The 22,435-nt window shown below is 41.6% G+C and overlaps 1 protein-coding gene across 1 annotated transcript in view; it reads left to right on the forward strand.

Moving 5' to 3' along the window:
* RRN3 (RNA polymerase I transcription factor RRN3) overlaps nt 1–22,435 on the forward strand; it is a 600,941-nt gene that overhangs the window by 231,440 nt on the left and 347,066 nt on the right. Inside the window, exon 8 of the mRNA XM_089657080.1 lies at nt 1,491–1,560. Coding sequence (XP_089513206.1) covers nt 1,491–1,560 — 70 coding nt within the window. The remainder of the gene's footprint in view (nt 1–1,490; nt 1,561–22,435) is intronic.

Here is a 22,435-nt window from a genome sequence, read left to right on the forward strand (position 1 = left end):
AAAAGAATTCCAACTTCACTAAGGCAGCATCCCATATTTTCTGAGATAGAATGAGCATGTGGTCCATGGTTGTTTTAGGATTTAGGCTCCTGAGACCAGAGGAGGTAAGGTATAGGGTCAAGAAAATCACTGAAATTGGGTAAATGACTCAAGTTTAGAAATATGGCTGATTTTGTACTTCTCCACTGAGATACAGTATGTGTGACACTTGTGAGGCCACATAGTATAAAATCAAATCTGGCATGGTCAGGCTACCTTATTTCAAGGGTCTCTTAAGTATGGACCTTTATAGATTATGACTTTCCTTTCCTTTTATAAATGGTTTGAGCCTAGATCTATAATTTTTAAGTATTTCAGGGTTATGTAGAGTTGGAAATGCCAGTTTACTTATAGGACTTGGGGAGAAGGATCATCCCTGAGATTTGTACAGCCCTTGGGATAGTATTTTTTTAATTTTTTATAGCTCTGACAATTTAGTATCCTTTTACATTCACATATGTATCTGTCCACAAGGAACTTACAATCTAAGGTCCCTTGCTAACATGCTTACTTATACATACTAGGGCCAGTTTAGACAGGTGCTAATTACTCTACCAACACATCTTTGGAGTGTTGAAGGAAACAGGAGTTCCCAGAGTAAACTCACATAAACACAAGGAGAACATGCGTATTCCATGTTGACTGTGTCCTGGTTAGAATTTAATTGGAGGACCCTAGCACTGCAAGGAAAAAGTGCTAACCACTTAGCCGCTGTGCTGCCCCAGGTCTGTACTTTTCTTTTATTAACAGTTGTAAGGGTTTTCATGTTTAGGATGGGATAATGCAGCAGGTTTTTAGAATAAAGAATTCCCAGGTATTTAATTATTCTGAAGATTCTTTGGTTTTTTTTAGGTAGAATAGCATCTGCGTAAAATTAGTTTTATCCACTTAAGAGCGGGTTTGTAGGCAACAAATATCAGGGTGTATAGGCAATAGTGTTGCCTAGGGCCCAACTGCTAGTGTATATAGAAGAGTGGAAAGCGGAAATGCCTGTCTGGTTCCTCTGGTGAGAGGGAATGGTTCTCGTAACCATCCACTAAGGCTAATTTGAGCAGTAGGGTTGCAATATATGATTTTGAGCCCTTTCAAAAAAATAAGGGCCAAAGCCAAATTTGTACAGGTTACGCCACAGGAATTTCCACTCCACTGACTGAAATATTTTAGCAGCTTCTAAGCTTACCACGACTCTGATGTCCTCAAAGTACCTTCTATAGGTTCTTGTATAAATGGCATGTGTTGAGAGTGGTTGTCTTTCCTAACTTGAACGCTTTTTGGTCAGGATGGTTTAGGATCCTACCTAACATTTTTAATTCTAGAGTTGTCATTGATTTCCACACATTCTGATCATCTGATTCATTATATCTTTTACCAGACTTCAATAAAACAAATGTGCTTGCAGTTTGTATGAACTATTGCTCTGTTCTAAAACTTGTCCGAATTTATTTTTGCAGAGCACCTCGGTTTCTAATATCAATACTTGTGGAAAAGTTTCCTTATGTCAGCAAATCTCCAAGAATTTTGGTAAGCGTTTTACTTCATTTTGCATATTTCAGAAAAACATTTATATGCATTTCTGTTTTTTAGGGCGGTAGACTTTTTAAGTGTAACACTTAGAGCCCGATGCCAGGAAAAAATTAATTTGAAATAGTGCATTGTGCATCAGGTACCTTACTCAGTCTTGATACTAAACACCTCTTCCTAAGGCATCCTACAGTGTAATGAATCAAAGTCACAGTTTCCTTCTTTTCGTGTCAAACAGTAGGGTACTGTAATGTGAAGCAAAAATCATTTGATTGTTCAGAACAAACAAACCGTGATACAAAGACATATAGAGAACAATTAGTGGGGTTAAGTACTACAGTTTACCCAATGTAATACTTTTAGTCTGATCACACGAGAAACTTTGTTGAGCAAGGGCAAACAAGGTATCTGTGTTAGGCTGGTGTTTTCAGCCAGCTAACTGATCACTGGCAAGCTTTTGAGCATACGGCCACTGGGTGCCTCTCCTATAACCCTACCCCACTACCTGATTCCTCAGTTTTTTTCTGATGGACTTCTTCTACCTTATGGTGAAATCACTCATCGTTTAATCAGTTTCTTTTATTTTCAATCAGCATTTCACTGTCTTCTAATAAACCATAGAAACAGTGCATCCAGATTAATGCAACCTCAGTAAAACCTAAGAGCCATACCCAGATCCCACACTGTTGGGCAGGCCTGTAATGTTACTTTGAGCACAGGATCCTGCATGGAAGCTCACTTAAGCAATTTGTACAACATGTGTAGATAGCTGAAGAGTGCTTTACAGGTGTAGAGCCATTGGTCCATCTCTATGGGACCTAGACCTTGACTCCACCAAGGGTATGCCCACCATGACGTGGACCCTATTACAGGAGCAGTAATGTGGACAGCTAAGACTGGGTTACCCCTGGGTCTCTCTGACTGTTACTGGAAAATTCAAGACTGTGTTTGGAATGTCTTCACTTTACAGTGTAAACTTTTCTCGTTCAATATTTTTTAGTAAAGATTTTGGGGTAAAAACACATAACATACAAAGGATACAAAAGGCTACCATAGCCAAATAGTGTGAATAAGTCCAAGCCTCACGGCAACATGTACAGGAAGTATACATTAGGTTAAATATAGACAGAATATGAGAAAGTTGTTGTCCTTGAGGTAACACAGCGTGTCCTTCCAAACTACCCCAATGCTCCCAAGAAGCATTATAGCATCAGTATAGAGTCAGGATCAGAGTGAGCAAAGCAAAATGCTTAAAGTGTTACTAAACTCAGGACTCTGCATTCACTATATCTGGTCTCCTACAGTACACAGAACATGGAAATGCAAATATTTTAGTAAGTATAAACTGCTAAATACCTTTTCTCATCAGCAGTTAGAACATTCTTGTGACTTTTATCAGTGTCCAGCAGAGCTAGCTAAAGCTTGTAAGAGTTTTCTTTCTCCTCTAGGAGGATTCAAAACCCCTGACCTCTGTCTGGACAGTGCTGATTGGCCCTCTGCTGATCACATGCACTCCCCTAATAAAAAAAAAACGCTCTAGCAATAAACACCAAACTGAGCATGTGCAAAATGCGTACGGTTCAGTCTGCCTTATCAGGAGCTAACAGGTGGTTGCTTGAAAAAGGGGAGGGACAGAGAAGAAAGGATCAAACCGCTAGACAATGCAGATGATTAACCTCTTAGGTTCCACAGTGAGCATTACAAGCATGCTTTACTGCATATACAGCCCGATTTTACTGTTGTAAGTTTAGTAACACTTTACGCACAAAACTCATTGTCCTGGACCATGTATACCAGGATCCATCTATATAAAGAAGAGGGGGGGCAGTCAAAGCAGAAGAGGTAGAAAAAGAAAGACAAACAGAAGAACAGCGACCCAGGATAGTCCTGAAGAGAAAATAAAAAGAGCATACCCATTAGAACTCTAGAGAGATATGTAGATATGAAGCCCAAGGTGGCCATGTAGTCTCAAATTGTTTAACATTATCATTCAAGACACTCACCAACTCATGCACCATAATCCACGACACCTTATGTTTGGTATGAGCAAGCAAAAAAGCAAAACAGTGGGCTTTTTCCATGCTCCCGCAATCGTGCATTTAGTTGCTAAGAAAAAAAAGAATGCTAAACTTTGCTCACTGCAGGATAGGGCAGGAATGGGCTCATTCACCAGAGCATATTGGAGCAGTTGTGCAACGCACTTATGAAGAATATAGCAAAGTAAGGAAAAAACCTTATTCCATCATCTTCTGATACAAGGGCACTCCCACTATATAAGATACATGGTGCCCATGATGGAACAACAGTGGAACAGTTTTGCATAGAATTTGTTAAATCTGGCTTTTTATTTCTCCACTTTTTTGTGTCATACCAATACAAACGAAATAAACATGAGAATGCCTACTAAACATTTGTAATTGCAACAGTTTTCTGGGCAAGTGGTGCATTATCTGACAGAAATGCAGGGGTGCCAATATTTTTGTCCAGGGCTGTTGCACCTTCTTCACAAATCTGTGTCCTTTATGACCCCAGATAAATCTAATCAGACATGCCTAAAAACGGAGTATGTCGGAGCGGTGGATAGCAATATGGAGAGAGCTGAAAAAAAGTATAAAACCCTAGGTAAAATTGTCATTTTCACTCTAAGTAACCGCCCTAGCCATGAGAAATCAAATAAAGTCCAAGTCCATTTAGTGAGGTCCTCTTCCAGTTGTTTAAATAAGGGTGGGTAGATTAGGAGATAAAAATGAGAGGAAGACAGGGATACCCCCAAATACAGAAGAGAGTAATCTTGCTATTGGAAATGATAATGTTCCTTCAGTCTATTGCCGAGGTCCACAGGGAGATTAAATGTCAGCTCTAGGGATTTACTTTCATTTTCTCGGAGGCCTGAAATGTCCCCAAACTGGCGTCAGACACGTAGAATATTAAGCAAAGTCTTCAAATGACAAGCAATAGCAGGTTGTCTGCAAACAATGCACATTTATGTGTTCTAGGTCCACACTGTACACCTTTGATATCAGGATTGTCTCGGAGGGCTATAGCCAACATCGTGATAACTAAATAAGTGGGGAAAATGGATATCCCTGTCTGGCTCCTCTAGCAATAACAATGGGCTTGGAGAGATGGCCCTGCAGCTTGATGTGGGCTGTGGGACAAAGGGACAAGGAACCCAACATCTGCAGAAACACAGTTCCAACCCCCCAAACCTAAAGGATTGTAGATAAGGCCAAGAAACCGAGTCAAAGGCCTTTTGTAAATCTATGGACAGCAGAAGGCCTTCCTGTCATTGCCCTCTATCCCAACAGGATTGTAGGAGAGAGATGAGATCAACTGCTCCTCTAATCTGATCCAGTCCCTGTCTTCCTGGTACAAACCCTACCTGGTCTTTGTGTCAATGGAGGTTAATGAAGGAGGAGAATCTATTGGCCATGATTTTCATCAGAAGTTTGAGATCCCAACCCCCTCCCTTCCCCCCTCCTATTCTTACCCCCCACCCCTGTCATACCTACTGAATGTGGCCCAAATTTAGCCCTTGGATCTGTTGTGATTCCATCCCCACCCTTGATTCCTCTAACTGGGGCTGGTCTCCATCCATGGATGCCTCCCACTCCCTCCTTCTCTCCCTTTTGGGGAGTGGGTTTCCAAACATGCTAGACCTCCCTGTGTCCTGCCATTAATATAATCTTTTCTTCTCTGTATCTTTGTTACCCAAATTACCCCAAACTCCTATATCCCCCATTTCACTTAAATTCATTCTTCTTTCAGTTTTCATATCCAGGGGTAGCAGCCCAGTGGAGAAGAAGGAAGAGAATAAAAATGGGGGGGGGGGTATATAGTAAGGGGGCACCAGGCCAGGGGGAGAGGGAGGACCAAACAAGAAAAAAGAGGAAAAAAAAAAACATTTTTCCTTTTCTATATTTGTTTCCATCTTTCTTCCCACCATTAATGTTCTTCAATTCTCATTCTTCCACATCTGTTTCTTCTCTATTACTGTCTTTTTCTTGGAATCAGCTGCCTTCTCTGCTTTTCGAGTCCCATTTCCTTCTTCTTTCCCTCTGTCCAATTCGGAATCCCTCTGTATATCATCAATATACCTTTTATAGTTTAGTAGATCCTTTCTTGGAATTTTGTATATTTTCTCAGCCTCCCACTTGCTCATAAATATAGCTACTCCCCCATAGCTACTCACCATTTTTGGGCATAGAAGCATTAATTATGCCAGAAATCGTTGCCTTTCATGGCCAGTTTCTAGTATGTGGTTCTTTCTTTAAGGGCCCATTCCACAGAATCTAGAGCATCCTTCTTTCATATTGGTGTATATTGACTCTACATTAATACTGGCTAGTGTGCAATTGTTATTTATTCTTTTCTCTCTTAGTAGATTGATAAGTTCTTTACTATCCTTAATATATGATGGAAATCCAAGGGCTATAGGTTGCAGGAAATGATCCAAATACTCTCCTGTTCTGGAGAAAATTGAATAAATTCCATTGACAAGTTTCTCATAAGTGTCTTCATCTATTAGTAATCTATTAAGCTCCTTTGAATAGTCATCTTTATTCAAGATGACTATTCCCCCCTTTGTCCGCAGGTCTAATAACTATATTTTTTCTTCTTTCTAACTCTTCCAATCCTTGTTCTATCTTTTTATTGGCTCTGATGAGTTCTATATTGATATTCTCGATTTCTGGAGATCCCATGGGGAGGACCCAAGCGTCCCTTTTTCCCTCATCTGGGATAGAGGAGTTGGCACGGAAATACAGAAAAAAAAATAAGAGGAAAAAGTAGAGACGAAAAAGATCCAGTAGTGACAAACCATTTGGCATAGGGCCAAAAATTAGGTAAATGAATGCTACATATAAGTAGTTATGGACCTGCGTTCAGTGAGGGAACCAATCCCTTAACAAAATGCGTGACATTGCCTCTATCGAACAGAGAAGGGCTAGGTCACAAGTAGTAGCATGTGTGTCCACCCTGACACATGTCCATATGGCTTGTATATAAGAGGTTGGGCTTCAAAACTTTAATATAGCTAGACAAGAGGTGACATCTGGATATTACATCTCTCCCCTTAACTCTAGCGGAAAGTAGCTTGAAGGTCAGAAAAATTTGTAGACATCAATCTGGGAGAGCAAATGGACTTAATCAGAATAGAATCAAACCAGTCTTCTTAAAGGAGGATTCAACAGGTTAATAGCCTCACGAGGCATATCGAAAGTTCAAGTAATGGAAGGTGATCTCCTGGCCGATAATGGACATTGGCTGGACCAGACTGGAAACTAAGGTCCATCAATTCATTGCGGAGAATGAGGCTGGGGGGAACACGAGAGGTGATCCCCAGGCTCAGTAGAACTTCCTCTCCCTCCTGGAAAGTGGAAAACAAGTTAGATTTGCCTCTGAAAGTGAAGGAGAGGCAAAAAGAGAAAGATCAGCGATACTTGATCTGCTGAGAGATCAATTGCTGGAGAAGTGAATTCATATTCCGGCATTTCTGGTTTGTAGATGTGGCCAGATCTGCAAAGAGTTGATGGTCATGCCCTGTAAGGAAAGCTCAGATAAAATTGTAGCCACAGTTATTGGTTTTCCCTTAATCCCGTAAAAATGTGGCTGGACCTTGACATCATGTGGAAGGCCATCCGATCAAGGAGCTGTTAAAGCATGGTAGACCCTGTCCACTTCCATCTGATGTGGTGATATTTCGGGGATCAGAACCTTCATAAGCATGTGGACTGCCACCTCCAGGTCAGTGGACCGTCGTGAGCTGTTCTCCAAATCTTCAATTTTAGCGTGCGCTTCTTCCGATCTGTCTTGGAGTTCAGAGATCATCGGAGAGTTTTGGTTAACACTATAGATAGTGCCATACATCTTAGATTCAGTGGTGTCTAATCTATCCCCGATACTCTGAAAATCCTGCTTGAGGTCGGCTGTGATAATTGTGCAGGCTTTGATAATTCCTGCTGCAGGAGGGCAGAGAAACGGACAGTAAGTACCAAGTCTCCTGATTAGGTCACAATGAAGGGTCATGAGCAGGGCTAGATTGAGCACTAATTCTACCAGTTCCACCATGATTCTGTCCATAGAGGATGCTGGGGACCCCTCCGACTTCAGGGCGCCCGGAGGCGAAACTGGATATTCATAGAAGGGGATGGCTTACCCTGAAATGTGTCCTCTCAGGCTCCCTGTGAGTATGACTATGAGGAAAAGGAATCCCTGCTAGGCTTTTGCTTTGGTCCTGTGTTAGGCGATCGTGGCTGCTAGGCAGCATAGTTTCTCTCTGCCTCCTTTCTTCCTGGCCTCATCTTGAGAGAGAGAAACTGCCCAGGGGAAGGACATGCATATCAGTGCTTATTCCCGGCCTGGTAAGGCTTCTTTTTAGATGGACCTTTTGCTTTTTTTTTAAATTATATTTTTATTAATTTTATCATCAGTGTGAATATAACAATTTCCATTTACTCAATCAAATATTCTCCACATCAACACACACACACACACTCACACACACGCATATACAGTGAAGGGAATAAGTATTTGATCCGCTGCTGATTTTAAATATTGCCCACTCACAAAGAAATGATCAATCTAAAAATCTTATGGTAGGTGTATTTTAACACTGAGAGACAAAATAGCAACAAAAAAATTCAAAAGAAATGCATGTCTAACAAATGATGCGCTGATTTGCATGTTCATGAGGGAAATATGTATTTGATCCCCTATCATTCAGCAGGATTTCTAGCTACCAGGTGTCTTTCATATAGGTAACAAGTTGAGATTAGAAGCAGTCTCTTAAAGGGAGTGCTGCTAATCTCATTTTGTTACCTGTATAAAAGACACCTGTCCACAGGAGCAATCAAACAGTCAGATTCCAAACTCTCCGCCATGGCAAAGACCAAAGAGCTGTCCAAGGATGTCAGGGACAAGATTGTAGACCTACACAAGGCTGGACTGGGCTACCAAACTATCGCCAAGCAGCTTGGTTAGAAGGTGCAATCATTCGCAAATGGAAGAAACACAAAACAACTGTCAGTCGCCCTAGGTCTGGTGCACCATGCAAGATCTCACCTTGTGGAGTGTCAATGATCATGAGAACAGTGAGGAATCATCCCAGAACTACATGTGAGGATCTTGTCAATAATCTCCAGGCAGCTGGGACCACAGTCACCAAGAAAACAGTTGGTAACGCACTACGCCGACAAGGATTGAAATCCTGCAGTACCCGCAAGGTCCCTCTGCTCAAGAAAGCACATATCTAGGCCTGTCTGATGTTTGCCACTGAACACCTGAATGATGCAGAGGAGGACTGGTTGAAAGTGTTGTGGTCAGATGAGACCAAAATCGAGTTCTTTGGCATCAACTCAACTCGCTGTGTTTGGAGGAGGAGGAATGCTGCCTATAACCCCAAGAACACCATCCCAACTGTCAAACATGGTGGTGGAAACATTCTGCGTTGGGGGTGATTTTCTGCAAAGTGGTCAGGACACGGCACCGCATCAAAGGGATGATTGATGGGGCAATGTGCCGTCAAATCTTGGGTGAGAACCTTCTTCCCTCAGCCAGGGCATTTAAAATGGGTCGTGGATGGTTGTTCCATCATGACATTGACCCAAAACACACGGCCAAGGCAACAAAGGAGTGGCTCAAGAAGAAGTACATTAAGGTCCTGGAGTGGCCTAGCCAGTCTCCAGACCTTAATCCGATTGAAAATCTGTGGAGGGAGCTGAAAGTTCGAGTTGCCAAACGTCAGCCACCAAACCTTAATGACTTGGAGAGTATCTGTCAAGAGGAGTGGGCCAAAATCCCTCCTGAGATGTGTGCAAACCTGGTGGCCAACTACAGGAAACGTCTGCCCTCTGTGATTGCCAGCAAGGGATTTGCCACCAAGTACGAAGTCATGTTTTGTAAAGGGGATCAAATACTTATTTCCCTCATAAACATGCAAATCCGTGCATAATTTCTTGACATGCATTTCTTTTGAATTTTGTGTTGCTATTCTGTCTCTTAGTGTTACAATACATTTATCATTCGATTTTTAGACTGATAATTTCTTTGTGAGTGGGCAAACATTCAAAATCAGCAGAGGATCAAATACTTATTTCCTTCACTGTACCCATTTCCCTCCCTCCAACCACCCATCCCCTTCCCTGTGGTCACCCCCTATTTCCACACCACCTTCTTCCTCTTCTACTTGTCTATTTATTCCATACCTCTAATTTCCCCCTTCCTTTGTTCTTCCCTTCCGATATTTATATTGGTCAATTCTGAATATCTCCTTGATGTTTTAAAGACTACCTATCTATCCCAAATACTCTTAAATTTGTCATGTTTATCCTCTCCCCTGTAATATAACTCCTTCATCCTATGTATAAGTTCCACTCTACTTATCCAATCCGTGATTTTAGGGGCTTCCTGAACCTGCCACAACCTGGGGATCAGTCTCTTTGCCACGTTAATCTTAACCTCCTCGGCGGTCTAATTATTTCCGATTTTTTGTGCTGAAAGCGGTACCATTTTTTTGCATGGAAATATGTAGTTTTTTATTGTAGGCTGTAATTTTTAGGAATAACTCACTGAAATCTGTATGAAAAGAGTCTAGTAAACATCCCGGGTAGGATAAAATTTGAAACACGAAATCATAAATTATAATTTAATAAATAATCATAAAAAATAATATAATAATAAATTTAATTCAATAATATAATCAAACCAAAAACACTGAAATTTGAAATACAGAGGCAAATTCGCACATCGCTGAGCAAAGTCGCAAAATCGTTTTCAGTGTCTGATGACGAATTTCCCCACGAATCATCACTCGATTCTGCAAGTGGTTCTGATTTACTATCGCTGTTCTCTAGCTGGTCTAAAACCGCTTTTGACGTAAAGGGACGCTTTTTGGACGCCATGGACTTTTCTAAGTTTCCAGGCAGAAAGAACAGTCAAAATGCAGGCAGGGCACAGGACAAAGCAGTAGGGACAAAATGTATGTGAAATAGCAATGTTTTACTATGTAATAGTCATTTTAAAAAAATACATTTTTAAAAAATTTCAAATTTGCCGCCGTACGTCCCGACGTCACAGGGACCGGAACACGGAAGCCGGATGCCGGCATCGGCCGGAGGAGATGGCCGGGGACGCTGCAGGGGACACATCGTGGGAGCGAAGGACAAGGTAAGTGCTGCAGGGACTCCCTGAGCAACGCCGCATGGTAAGCCCGAGTGAAGCTCGGGGTTACCGCTTTTGGTACTGACATTTTACCCCGAGTTGCACTCGGGAATACCGCTAAGGAGGTTAAGAAATATCATTGAACTCTTATATTGTTTCTCCGTGAGAGCCTTATTGTGAAATAAGCACCCCCAGGAGTCCTTCGGTACACTAATCCCAAATATTTCCTGTTTTTATTGTAGTATTCCCTCTAAATATTGCTGTATTTTTGGGCAATCCCACCAAATATGTGCCGTTGTACCTTCCATTCCACATCTCCTCCAGCATAGAGGTGAATTCTCTAACCGCTGTTTATGAGCCACACTCTGTGTTACATACCACCTAGCTAAACATTTATAATTAATTTCTCTTGTGTTCATATCCACCATGCCATGTATTAACTTAAATACAGTTGCAAGAAAAAGTATGTGAACCCCTTGGGTTTACTTGGAGTTTTGCATGAATTGGGCATAAAATGTGCTCTGAACGTCATCTAAGTCACAACAATAGAAGAACACAGTCTGCTGAACATAATACTACACAAACATTAGATGTTGCCGTGGTTTAATTGCACATAACATGTAAACATTCACAGTGCAGGGAGGAAAAAATATGTGAACCTTTGGACTTAATAACTGGTTGACCCTCCTTTGGCAGCAATAACCTCAACCAAAGTTTCCTGTAGTTGCAGATCAGAACTGCACAACGATCTGGAGTAATTTTGGACCACTCCTCTTCACAAAACTGTTTCAGTGTAGCAATATTCTTGGGATGTCTGGTGTGAATCGCTCTCTTAAGGTCATGCCACAGCATTTCAATCGGGTGGAGGTCAGGACTCTGACTGGGCCACTCCAGAAGGCGTATTCTGTGCTATTGCAGCCATTGTTTTGTTGAATTACTTGTATGCTTTGGGTCATTGTCCTGTTGCATCACCCATCCTCTGCGGAGCTTCAGTTGGCGGACAGATGGTCGTACGTTTTCCTGCAAAATGTCTTGATAAACTCTGGAATTCATTTTCCCATCAATGACAACAATCCGTCCAGGCCCTGAGGCAGCAAAGCAGCCCCAAACCATGATGCTCCCTCCGCCATGTTTTACAGTGGGGATGAGGTTTTGATGTTGGTGTGCTGTGCCTTTTTTTCTCCACACATAGTGTTGTGTGTTCTTCCCAAACAACTCAATCTTGGTTTCATCTGTCCACAGTATATTTTGCCAGTAGTGCTGTGGAACATCCAGGTGCTCTTTTGCAAACTTCAAACGTGCTGCAATATTCTTTTTGGACAGCCAATGGCTTCCTCTGTGGTGTCCTCCCATGTACTCCATTCTTGTTTAATGTTTTCCTTATTGTAGATGTGTCAACAAAAATGTTAGCACGTGCCAGAGATTTCTGTAGGTCTTTAGCTGACAGTCTGGGATTCTTCTTTACCTCATGCAGCATTCTGCGCTGTGCTCTTGCAGTAATTTTTACAGGATGACCACGCCTAGGGAGAGTAGCAAAAGTGCTAAACTTTCTCCATTTGTAGACAGTCTGTCTTACCATGGACACATGAACATCAAGGCTTTTGGAGATACTTTTGTAACCCTTTCCAGCTTCATGCAAGTCAACAATTCTTGATCGTAGGTCTTCTGAGAGCTCTTTTCTGCGAGGCATGGTTCACATCAGACAGTGCTTCTTGAAACCAGTAAACCCAAAACAGGTGTGTGTTTAAGGGCAGGACAGCTGTCAGCAACACATCCAATATCATCACACTGATTGGAGTCAAGGTTGGCTCACTCCTGGCTCCAATTAGCTCTGGGAGAAGTCATTAAGCTAGGGCCTCACATACTTTTTCCTCCCTGCACTGTGAATGTTTACATGTTATGTGCAATTAAACCATGGCAACATCTAATGTTTGTGTAGTATTATGTTCAGCAGACTGTGTTCTTCTATTGTTGTGACTTAGATGACGTTCAGAGCACATTTTATGCCCAATTCATGCAAAACTCCACGTAATCCATACTTTTTCTTGCAACTGTATTTCCTGATTGTACTTGTATTTATTTGTGTTGTTTTTACTCCTCTGCTTTTCATAGACTTGTTCTTCATTTTATTCAATTTAATTCTTACTTTTAACTCTTAGGTAAATACACTATATTCCTGATGGGTGCACTGTTAAACATATAACGTTTCCTTCTATCCTCTTCTTGTGTCTCCACTGGGTGACCCCCACTTTCTGCTTCCTCTCCCCTCACCTTCACATTCACCTCAGTGGGGGCAACAGTATATTGAGTCCACAAAATTCAATAAAAAACAGTCTTTATATATCCCTGCTTCAGCAGAGACTCACCACCTTCAGCAGCCTTCTGTCATGCAAACATGGAGTGAATTTCTTACCTGCAACTTATGGTTGCAGGAAAAATTTGCTTGATTACCCCATCAACACAGTCAGTGTTGATGGAGGAATTCCTTCTGCCGAGCCATTGTATTCTCCCAGTGGGGTAGATGTGATAATTGAATGTAAAATCTGGCTGGCTGGTTGTACCCAAGTCGATCGATTGATCAACTTGGTACATTCAGCCTTCTCGTACATGGTTCGAATCTCAGCTGGTTCCTGCTGAGATTCAAACAGTCTATGGCCAGCCTTATGTTGAATGCAATTACCCTGTTATCACTTTTCTCATTAGTGCGTACAATGTTTAAAAAAATTAACCATAGTAATCCTTTTAGATATAATAAGGCATACAATCCCAAACAAACTGCAGTGCAAGAGTTAACAAAAGCTTCTCCTTAAAGCAGTTGTAAAGGCAAGGAAGTTCATGGTATGAGCAAGGAGTTCAAGGTTCACCAGAAAAATGGTACAAGGCTGGATTATCCAAAGGAGCAGACAGGTTGTTGTCCAGCATCTCAGGTGGCTCAGCAAAAAGAGCTATTGCCGGATGCAGCAAAGGACATGTGTTCAGATCCCGTTCCTGACAATACTCTGCTCTTTCCAGTATGTCTCCTGGACATCTTAGGGCCAGGTTTGTGAGGAAACTAAAAATAGTCCACCCAGTCATCCTGAGGATAATTGACAAAGCATCAAAGGTACTGCTCCAGAGTTTGATTGGTCCTCTTGGTCTGATCATTAGACTGGGGATGAAAAACAGAGGACTTATTGTCAGGGATCCCGGCGCCTCGGCGGTGCGCGCATGCGCAGAGCGCCGACTCGTCCGATCCAGCGAGCACTGAATCCTAGGCGATCGCGGCGGCCGCGCATGCGCACTAGCGATCGCGGCCGCACCAATGAGAGCACAGGGCGGCCTATTTAAACCTGCCCTGTGCATCTCCAAATCGCCTTCTGGTCTTGTCCTGTTCCTGTGTTCCTGATTAAACCTGTGTTCCTGATACCTTGTTGCCGACCCATGCCTTCCCTGATACTGCTGCCTTCTCCTGCTCTGACCCCTGGCTACGTCCTGACTATTCTCTACTTGTTCCTGATTGCCTGATCTCCCGTTACTGAACCCGGCTTGTGACCTGTTATTGTTTGCCTGCCGCTCTGCACTGTCTGCTACGCTGTTACTGACCCGTCCCGCCTGACCACGCATACCTCTTCACGTCTGGCTCTCACCTGCGCTACGCCATTGGCTTCTGCCTCTACCACAGCTGGTGTTCCTCGGGGGTCGCGACCTGGTCTCAGGCTGCTTCAAGTCCATCCCCACCATCAGGGGCTCTGGTGAACCAGCAGACTGAGGCTCAGACTCCGCACCCTGGGGGATTCCGGCCAGTGGGCTGCTAGAGGCTACCGCCAGTCGGCCGCTGACACTTATTAATTGTAACACCTAACACTGAGCAAAAGATTTTCCAGCATTTTGAAATAAACTGTACTCTGTTGTCAGGCACTACATCATCAGGGATTCCATTTAGTTTAAAGAACTTCCAAACCATCACACAGTTTTTTTTTCATAAGTGGGTACCCCCTTCAGTGGTACACAATGAGCCATCTCAGTGAGATGGTTGACAACTACCACAATAGTAGCCATTTCTTTTGAGGGAGATAAAATGACCACAAAGTCCATAGAAATTGACCCCCATGGTCTTGATGGAACAGAAAGTGGTTTGGAGCAACCCTAAGGAAGAAATTTGGGGCATCTTACTTTGTGCATAGGTCAGGCATGAGGTTGCATACTGTAGTGGTCATTTCTTTTGAGGAAGGTAAATTGATCACAAAGTCCATACAAATTGACCCTCATGGTCTTGATGGAAGAAGTGGTTGGAGTATTCCCAAAGGACAAGACCAGGGTGTCTTACTGCATGCACAGGTGGAAGACAAGGTTTCTGTGGTGTTGGTGCTATCACCTTAGAAAAGTTTCTTATACATTTTTTGTCGAAGTTGGCAAGTCCAACAAATCACTCTTAATTCCTTAACATTTCTAGGGGTAAGCCAATCTTCTCGGGATCCATGCTCACGCCTTCTAGAGAAACATTACAATATATCCAAGAAGAAGAACTGGATCTGGGTTAATTCAAACTCCCATTTCTCCAATCTGATATAAAGAAACTTCTACATTAAGCTTTCAAACATGCTTGTGGTGCTCCTCCAGGTTATTAGAAAAGATGAGAGTATCATCAATCAGAAATTGGTCCAACAGGTCTCGAAAAACATATTTGCTAAAATATTGAAATGTTGCAGGAGTGTTGCAAAGGCCTGAAGGCATAACCAAAGACTCAAAATTGCCATATCTTGTTCTGAAGGCAGTTCGTCTCCTTGACGAATGCAGACAATGTTATATGCTGCACCCATAAATCTAGTTTTGTAAAGATCTTGGCAGAACATAGTATTTCCAACATTTCAGCGAATAAGGGAAGTAGATAACGGTTTTTAATAATGAATTTATTCAGATTCCCTTTAAACGATCTGAAGACACAGGTCGAAATATTTTTTGTTCAACAAAGAATTGCTGCAGAAGATGTTGATTGCTGGTAAAGCCTGAAAGGGATTTGTGCCTTTAATGACCACTGGTAGGTTCTGGCCCCCCCGTTGGGCCCAAGAGACTGTTCTCTGTAAGAAAGAAATCCACACATGCACACCAGCTTCCAAAGAACAGTTTAATCTTTATTCATAATATTCCTCCTTATATATGATAAATTGTAACAGAGAATCATAGAATAGAATTTTACTGGATACTTGTCAAGGCTGTGTACGTGAACAATTTAGGTTTCCCAAACCTTGAATCAGTTACAAGCAGTTGCTAAAGTGTGATACAATATTATAATAAATAAGTGTCCTTCCAATCTCCACATAAAAGTTTCACACTTTAAAAAAAATAATGCTTCCACCAGCAAAATTAAATAGATTCCCAGTGATTTCTTCTTCTAGGCCTGCTTGTGAATCCATAACTTTAGTTATTCCTTTCACACACAGGATCTCTGAACCTTTTTACCTTGGAGGAACCATTGGCAAAATGTTTGAGATTTTGGGGAACCTCTTAAAAATAATATTCACATTTACAGCTCACAAAACATTGGTGTGATCAGTGAACTGTTGATGTAACTATTTTTAGAATTATAACATAAATAATAGAACAGCTAGTCCACAGAACAACACAAGACACAGCGATACAGTAGGGTTCTCAGGATGGCAATGTAGGACGACAGAGGGGCAGATAGTCCACCGGGTTCAGTAGGACAGAGCAGCTGCGCACTGCAGGTGTTGGAGTCTGTGGGCAAGGTTTCGGGTAGAATCGGGCAAAGTCCAACACAAGGCAGAGGTCCGGGCACAACAGGGTTAATCCAATGCATGGGATCCAGATCTAGGAAGAGAGGGTTAAAGTCCACACAGAGAAGTGATCCGGGCACAGCAGGGTTAATCCAATCACTGGATGCAGATCTGGGCAGAGAAGGTTAAAGTCAACACAGGACAGAGATCCATGCACCACAGGGTTAACTCACTCACCAGTTAGTAGTGGAGAGCCTGGAGGAGGGAGAGAGCTGGGAGGTCCGTAGCAGGCTTGCAGTCCAGTGAAGGAGGCTGGTTGGGGGGGGGGAGGGTGGGTATAATTCTCTGGGGTCTGGTGGCAGCACAGACCTTGCACACCAGGTAGGGGGGAGCAACTGAACACAGGCAGAGACCGGGGCCCGCTCCGGCCTTATATGCGGAACCGGGCGTGTTCTCGTTGCCATGGTAACCCAAGACCCAGCGTCGGGTTACCATGGCAAAGGGTGCCACCTCCTTGACGCTAGCCCCGCACTGGGAACTCGGCCTTCGTCTCTGGCGGGCACGAAGAGTGGGATCGCATCGTGTCTGTGGAGATAGGAAGGGGGGGTGACAGGAGGGGAGCCTGCATGTGGTGAATCCACATGCAGGCACAGCAGGGGGGCAGGATGCCACCTCAGTAGGGGGCAGACTCCTGGTGGCAGTGGAGTGAGGGGATGCTGAGGGGGGGGGGGTGGAAAGCAAGAAACGGGGGAGGGTTGGGACTAGCTGTGTGACAGACCGCAATCAGTCCTCTTGTGGCACACTGTTCCCCACAGGCCCCTGCTCCCCCCCCCTGTCCATCCCAGGTGATGTCACTAATGAGCACCTGAGATGGATAGGAGGGGAATAGAGGCTAGAGGGAAACAGTGCACCACTGCTAACACTACATGTGTCGGCAGAGTTAATGCGATCTACCCATCAGCTGACCATATATATGGACAGCCACTCGCCATAAAGAAATGCCTCACTTTTTCAAGATTGACATATACAGCTCAGGGTTCCCTTAATTAGGCACAGCACCTTTTCAGTGGTAGCAAGTCACACTTAGAGCTCACCTCTTCCAGTTCCTATGTAATCCAGATAGTGGAGAGGAAAAAGAGGCGCAAGTAGCATAATGCTGCTAAAACTTTAATAACTGCTTGCCGTCCAGCCACTGTAGAAAAACGGTCAAAAGGTGGCACCGCTGGGCAAAATCGCGTTTTAAAACGTAATTTTGCAAAACAGGTAGGGGGCGCGCTGCATTGTTTACAATGCAGTTCTGTTCCCTCTCAGTTCCTAACACACTGATCCTGAGAACGGAGTTTTTCTCTCGGGATCAGTGTGTTCCTTTGAAGTACACCCCCCCGCCACACTCCCCTCACACAGTTAACCCTTTGATTGAATAAAAAAAGTTAACCCTCGAACCCCTCGTGTATCACATTGTATTGGTATTGTTCTGTCACATGTTCTGTCCCCCTTTGTAATGTACAGCGCTGAGCGAACTATTGGCGCTTTATAAATACTGTATAATAATAATAATAATAACCCCTTCCTCCCCAGTGCCATTAGTACAGTGTCAGTGTTTTTTTTTTTTTTGCACTGATCACTGTATTGGTGTCACTGGGGATGTCAGTGACCCAAAGTCAGTTCTCCCCCAGTGTCAAAATGTCCGCCGCAGTCCCGCCATAAGATGCTCATCACCGCCATAAGTCGCTGATTGTCGCCATTATTAGTATAAAAAAAAAAAAATCCCAGTATCTTTCCAGCCATTTGTAGACGCTATACCATTCACGTAAACCAATAAATTTTCACGTATTGGAATTTTTTTTAGCAAAGACATGTCGCAGAATACATTTTGGACGAAATTTATGAGGAAATTTGATTTTTAAATTTTTTTACTGGACATGTTTTATAGCAAAAAGTCCAAAATTATTATTTTTTTTCTCAAAATTGACCTGTTTGGGGGTTTAAATTAATTTCCTAGCAAAAAATATAGATTTTTTTCATGTGAACAAAAAGTGTCAGAAAAGACTTGATCTTTAGGTGGTTAGAAGAGTGAGTGATGTGTGGCATAAACTTATAATGCTGGACATAAAATGCCCCCACCCCCCAAAACGACCCCTTTTTGGAAAGTAGACACCCCAAACTATTTGCTGTGAGGCATGTTGAATCAATAGAATTAATTTTTTTACCACAAGTTTTTTAACACAAAATTGTCATTTAAATGATTTACTGCTCACACATGCCATGGGTATATGTGGAATTACTCCCCAAAATACATTCTGCTACTTCTCCCGAGTATGGGGGTACTACATACGTGACACGTTTTGGCAGTCTAGCCAAGTACAGGACCCCAAAATCCAATAAGCACCTTCAGGCTTTTAAAGGACTTTATTTCCTCATTACACTTCCAGACTACCTATCACAGTTTTGGAGGCCCTGAAATGCCAGGATAGCACCTAACCCCCCAAATGACCCCTTTTTTGGAACATAGATACCCCAAGGAATTTGATAAGAAGCTTGGTAAGTATTTTGCAGATCTCATTTGTTGCTACAAGTTTTTGTAAATTGAAGAAAAAAAAAAACATATTTTTTATATATTTTTTTTTTTATTTCAAAACCTTGTGAGTAAAAATGAGACCTGCAAAATACTCACCATGCCTCTTTTTAAATTCCTTGGGGTGTCCAGAAAGGGGTCATTTGGGGCTATCCTGGCATGTCAGGGCCTTTGGAACTGTTAGATATTGAGGAAGGGAAATGAGGAAGTTACGCACCTTCAGGCTTTCAAAGTGGTCATTGGATTTCAGGCTCCTGTATGTGGCTAGGCTCCCAAAAAGTCTCAGGCATGTGGTATCCCCATACTCGGTAGAAGTAGCAGAATGTAATTTGGGGTGTAATTCCACATATACCCATGGCTTGTGTAAGAAATAAATCATTTAAATTACAACTTTGTGTAAAAAAAGAAAAAAAGTTTTTGTCTTTTTCCAGAAACTTGTGGAAAAAAAATAAATATTCCATGGACTCAATATGCCTCTCAGCAGATAGCTTAGGGTGTCTACTTTTAAAAAATGGGTCATTTGAGGGTGCTTGTACTATCCTTATATTTTAGCACCTCTAGAAATATGATGAGCAGTCAGAAAGTAAAAATTGTGTAAATTCCACTATCTATACCATAGTTTGTAGATGCTATAACTTTCACACAAAGCAATAAATATACACTTATAATAGAATTTATATATATACTTGTGAGCTACTATGGTAAAAACCTAAAATTTTCTAATTGATAGTATAAATAAAGTGACAAACAAAATATAACACAACTGTGGTTCGCTGGCACTCACACCAACTCATTAAACAGTGTTCTGTGACTAAAGATAAATATACTAATAGTGCCGCGCTCCTATATAAATTATCTGTAATGACTAATGCTATTATTTCCAGATCAATTAATGAATGGATAGAGATATAAAATAAAAAATAAATGAATAAGTAAGTTATATATGATGCAGGAATTGATTGTCTATTGCCTATGACAACATATAAGAAGAATAATACATGACTGTTATTATTTGTGAAATCTAATGGTGAGCAAAAGTCAATATATACATGCACATAAACAGTCCTCTTCCAATGTGAATTACAATGGTGAAATAATACTCCCACAATCCAAGTGCAGTGTGATCTTCGTATGCGCTCACCTTATGTTTTGCCTAACTATATAGGCAAAACTAGCTTTTTGTCCTTTATAGAACTGATGAAATAATCTTCCTGTGTGAGGTTTTCCGAATGACAAATGGATAGTTGTAATTGGATCTTATTCCACCTGGGGTCTCTGCAGTAAATGTAACTAATGCTTGAAAGGGATGGATGGATATCCCCCTTTTTCCCCTCCAGGGGTCTCCTTCCTCCTGTATCAATCTCTCTCCAGCATGTCACGGATGGATTACATAAGAGAAAAAGAAACCATGGTGCCTTATCCTTTTTAAAAGATGTATTTTATTGCTGATGGATATACCACTCACATTGTTTAAGTATGCAGTAAGCTAAAATAGTGACAGCATGGCCTGCAGTCTCTGCTATATTCGCCGTGCTTATCCAAGACAACCTGGTCATGTGACTTCATCAGGGGGATACGATTGGACATCACAGCTCTCATATCTGTGTGTGTGTATATGTGTATATGTGTGTATATATATATATATATATATATATATATATATATATATATATATATATATGACGGCCCCCATTTTATTGAAGTCCGCATGCGCGCGGCCATTTTCTTGGGGACTATTGTATGATACTTCACCCAGGCTCTAACAAATGAATCTGTTAATGATTAGTGTTTATTCCTCTGTTGTCAGACGTTGGTAAGCAGATTAATTATTAAATCACGGGACTGCATAAATCTAAATTAATTTTATTCTAAAATGTGTAGATGTCTATTGTCTCTAACTATAGTAATCTCTTTCTATAATCTGCAATCTAAATGAATGGTATATGGATTCCCTCAAATCTCCTAGTGGCGGATCCTATTATCTACTACCTCTTAAGAAAAATGTATTTAAAACCAGGATTATATTAAAATACGGCAAATGATGCTAATCTAAAATGATGTATATGCATAACACAACTGTGTATATATATAAATATGATAATTTAAATAAAAATATAAATAAAAATATATATAAAAATGGATAACAAATAGTTTTTTTTTAAATTTAAATGAGTATATGAACTATCCCAACCTGATAATAATTACTAATGAAGCATGTCAAATCAAATTCTTTATTCAAACCATTCGGGGCTAGACAGCCCATTTCATGAATCCACTTAGATTCCTTTTTACTTATTTCTCTTGATTAAATTATCACCCCTCCAGTGATGGGTATGTTTTTCTATACCCCAAAATTCTAATAATCTGGCATCTTTATTGTGGTATTGTCTGAAATGTTGTGATACATGGTGGTGTTTATAGCCTCTATTGATGTATACATGTTCCTTTATACGTTCCTTTAATAATCTTAGTCCGTCCTATGTATATTAAATTACATGGACATTTCAAGGCATAAATTACCCCTTTAGTGTCACGGGAGATAAATTGTCGAATTTTATACTCTGTTCCATTGTTAGTGTTATTAAAAGTAAACCTACGTCTAGGATTGTGTGTTACTCTGCTACAGCTGTAACATCTACCACAGGCATAAAATCCTATGCCTTGAAAGAAACTCATATTTTGGTTCCTAATGGGAGGTTCTAATACATTTTTCACGAGCCAATGGCTCTCGCTACTGTCTCAACCAAGAGTAGGGAGAGTCCCCAGAGAGCCGAGGCACTCCAGCACATTGCTGGATGATGATGGTGCTCAGTAGTATTAGGGGTGCTGTTGCACGCAGAAGGATTTTATCTTCATGCATAGAATGCATGAAGGTAAAAAACTTTGAACCTTTGCAACCACTTTAACCCTCTTATGTTGTACTGTGCTGCCTACCTTTATATTGTAAAGCACTGTGCAAACTGTTAGCGGTAAATAAGTCCTGTATAATAATATTAATTAGTGTGGTTATTTTTTTTAGATTTTGCACAAACTAACGGAATGTTTATATAGGGTCAATTGAGCCGCTTCTCTAAGTGTCCATTCACACACAGAGCTGTGACTTGGACATGCCCCCTCTCCCTCCTCATTGGCTCACTGGCTGTGATTGACAGCAGCGGTAGCTAATGGCTAAATGGTAGCGTCCCTGGAGAGCCAAGGCTCATGTGCAGATTGCTGGATCGTGATAGTGCTCAGGTAAGTATTAGGGGGGCTGGGGGGGCTACTGCACACAGAAGGTTTTTTTTTTATCTTCATTCATAGACTACATGCAGATTAAAAAACATTGAGCCTTTACAACCACTTTAACTCTCTTGTATTTTATTGTATTGTAACTGTACTGTCTCACTTTAGATTGTAAAGCACTGCACAAACTGTTGTCGGTATATAA

The sequence above is a fragment of the Staurois parvus genome, unplaced genomic scaffold, assembly GCF_062004578.1.
Source record: "Staurois parvus isolate SC_StPar_1 unplaced genomic scaffold, SC_StPar_1.0 ptg000962l, whole genome shotgun sequence".
Classification (NCBI taxonomy): Eukaryota; Metazoa; Chordata; class Amphibia; order Anura; family Ranidae; genus Staurois; species Staurois parvus.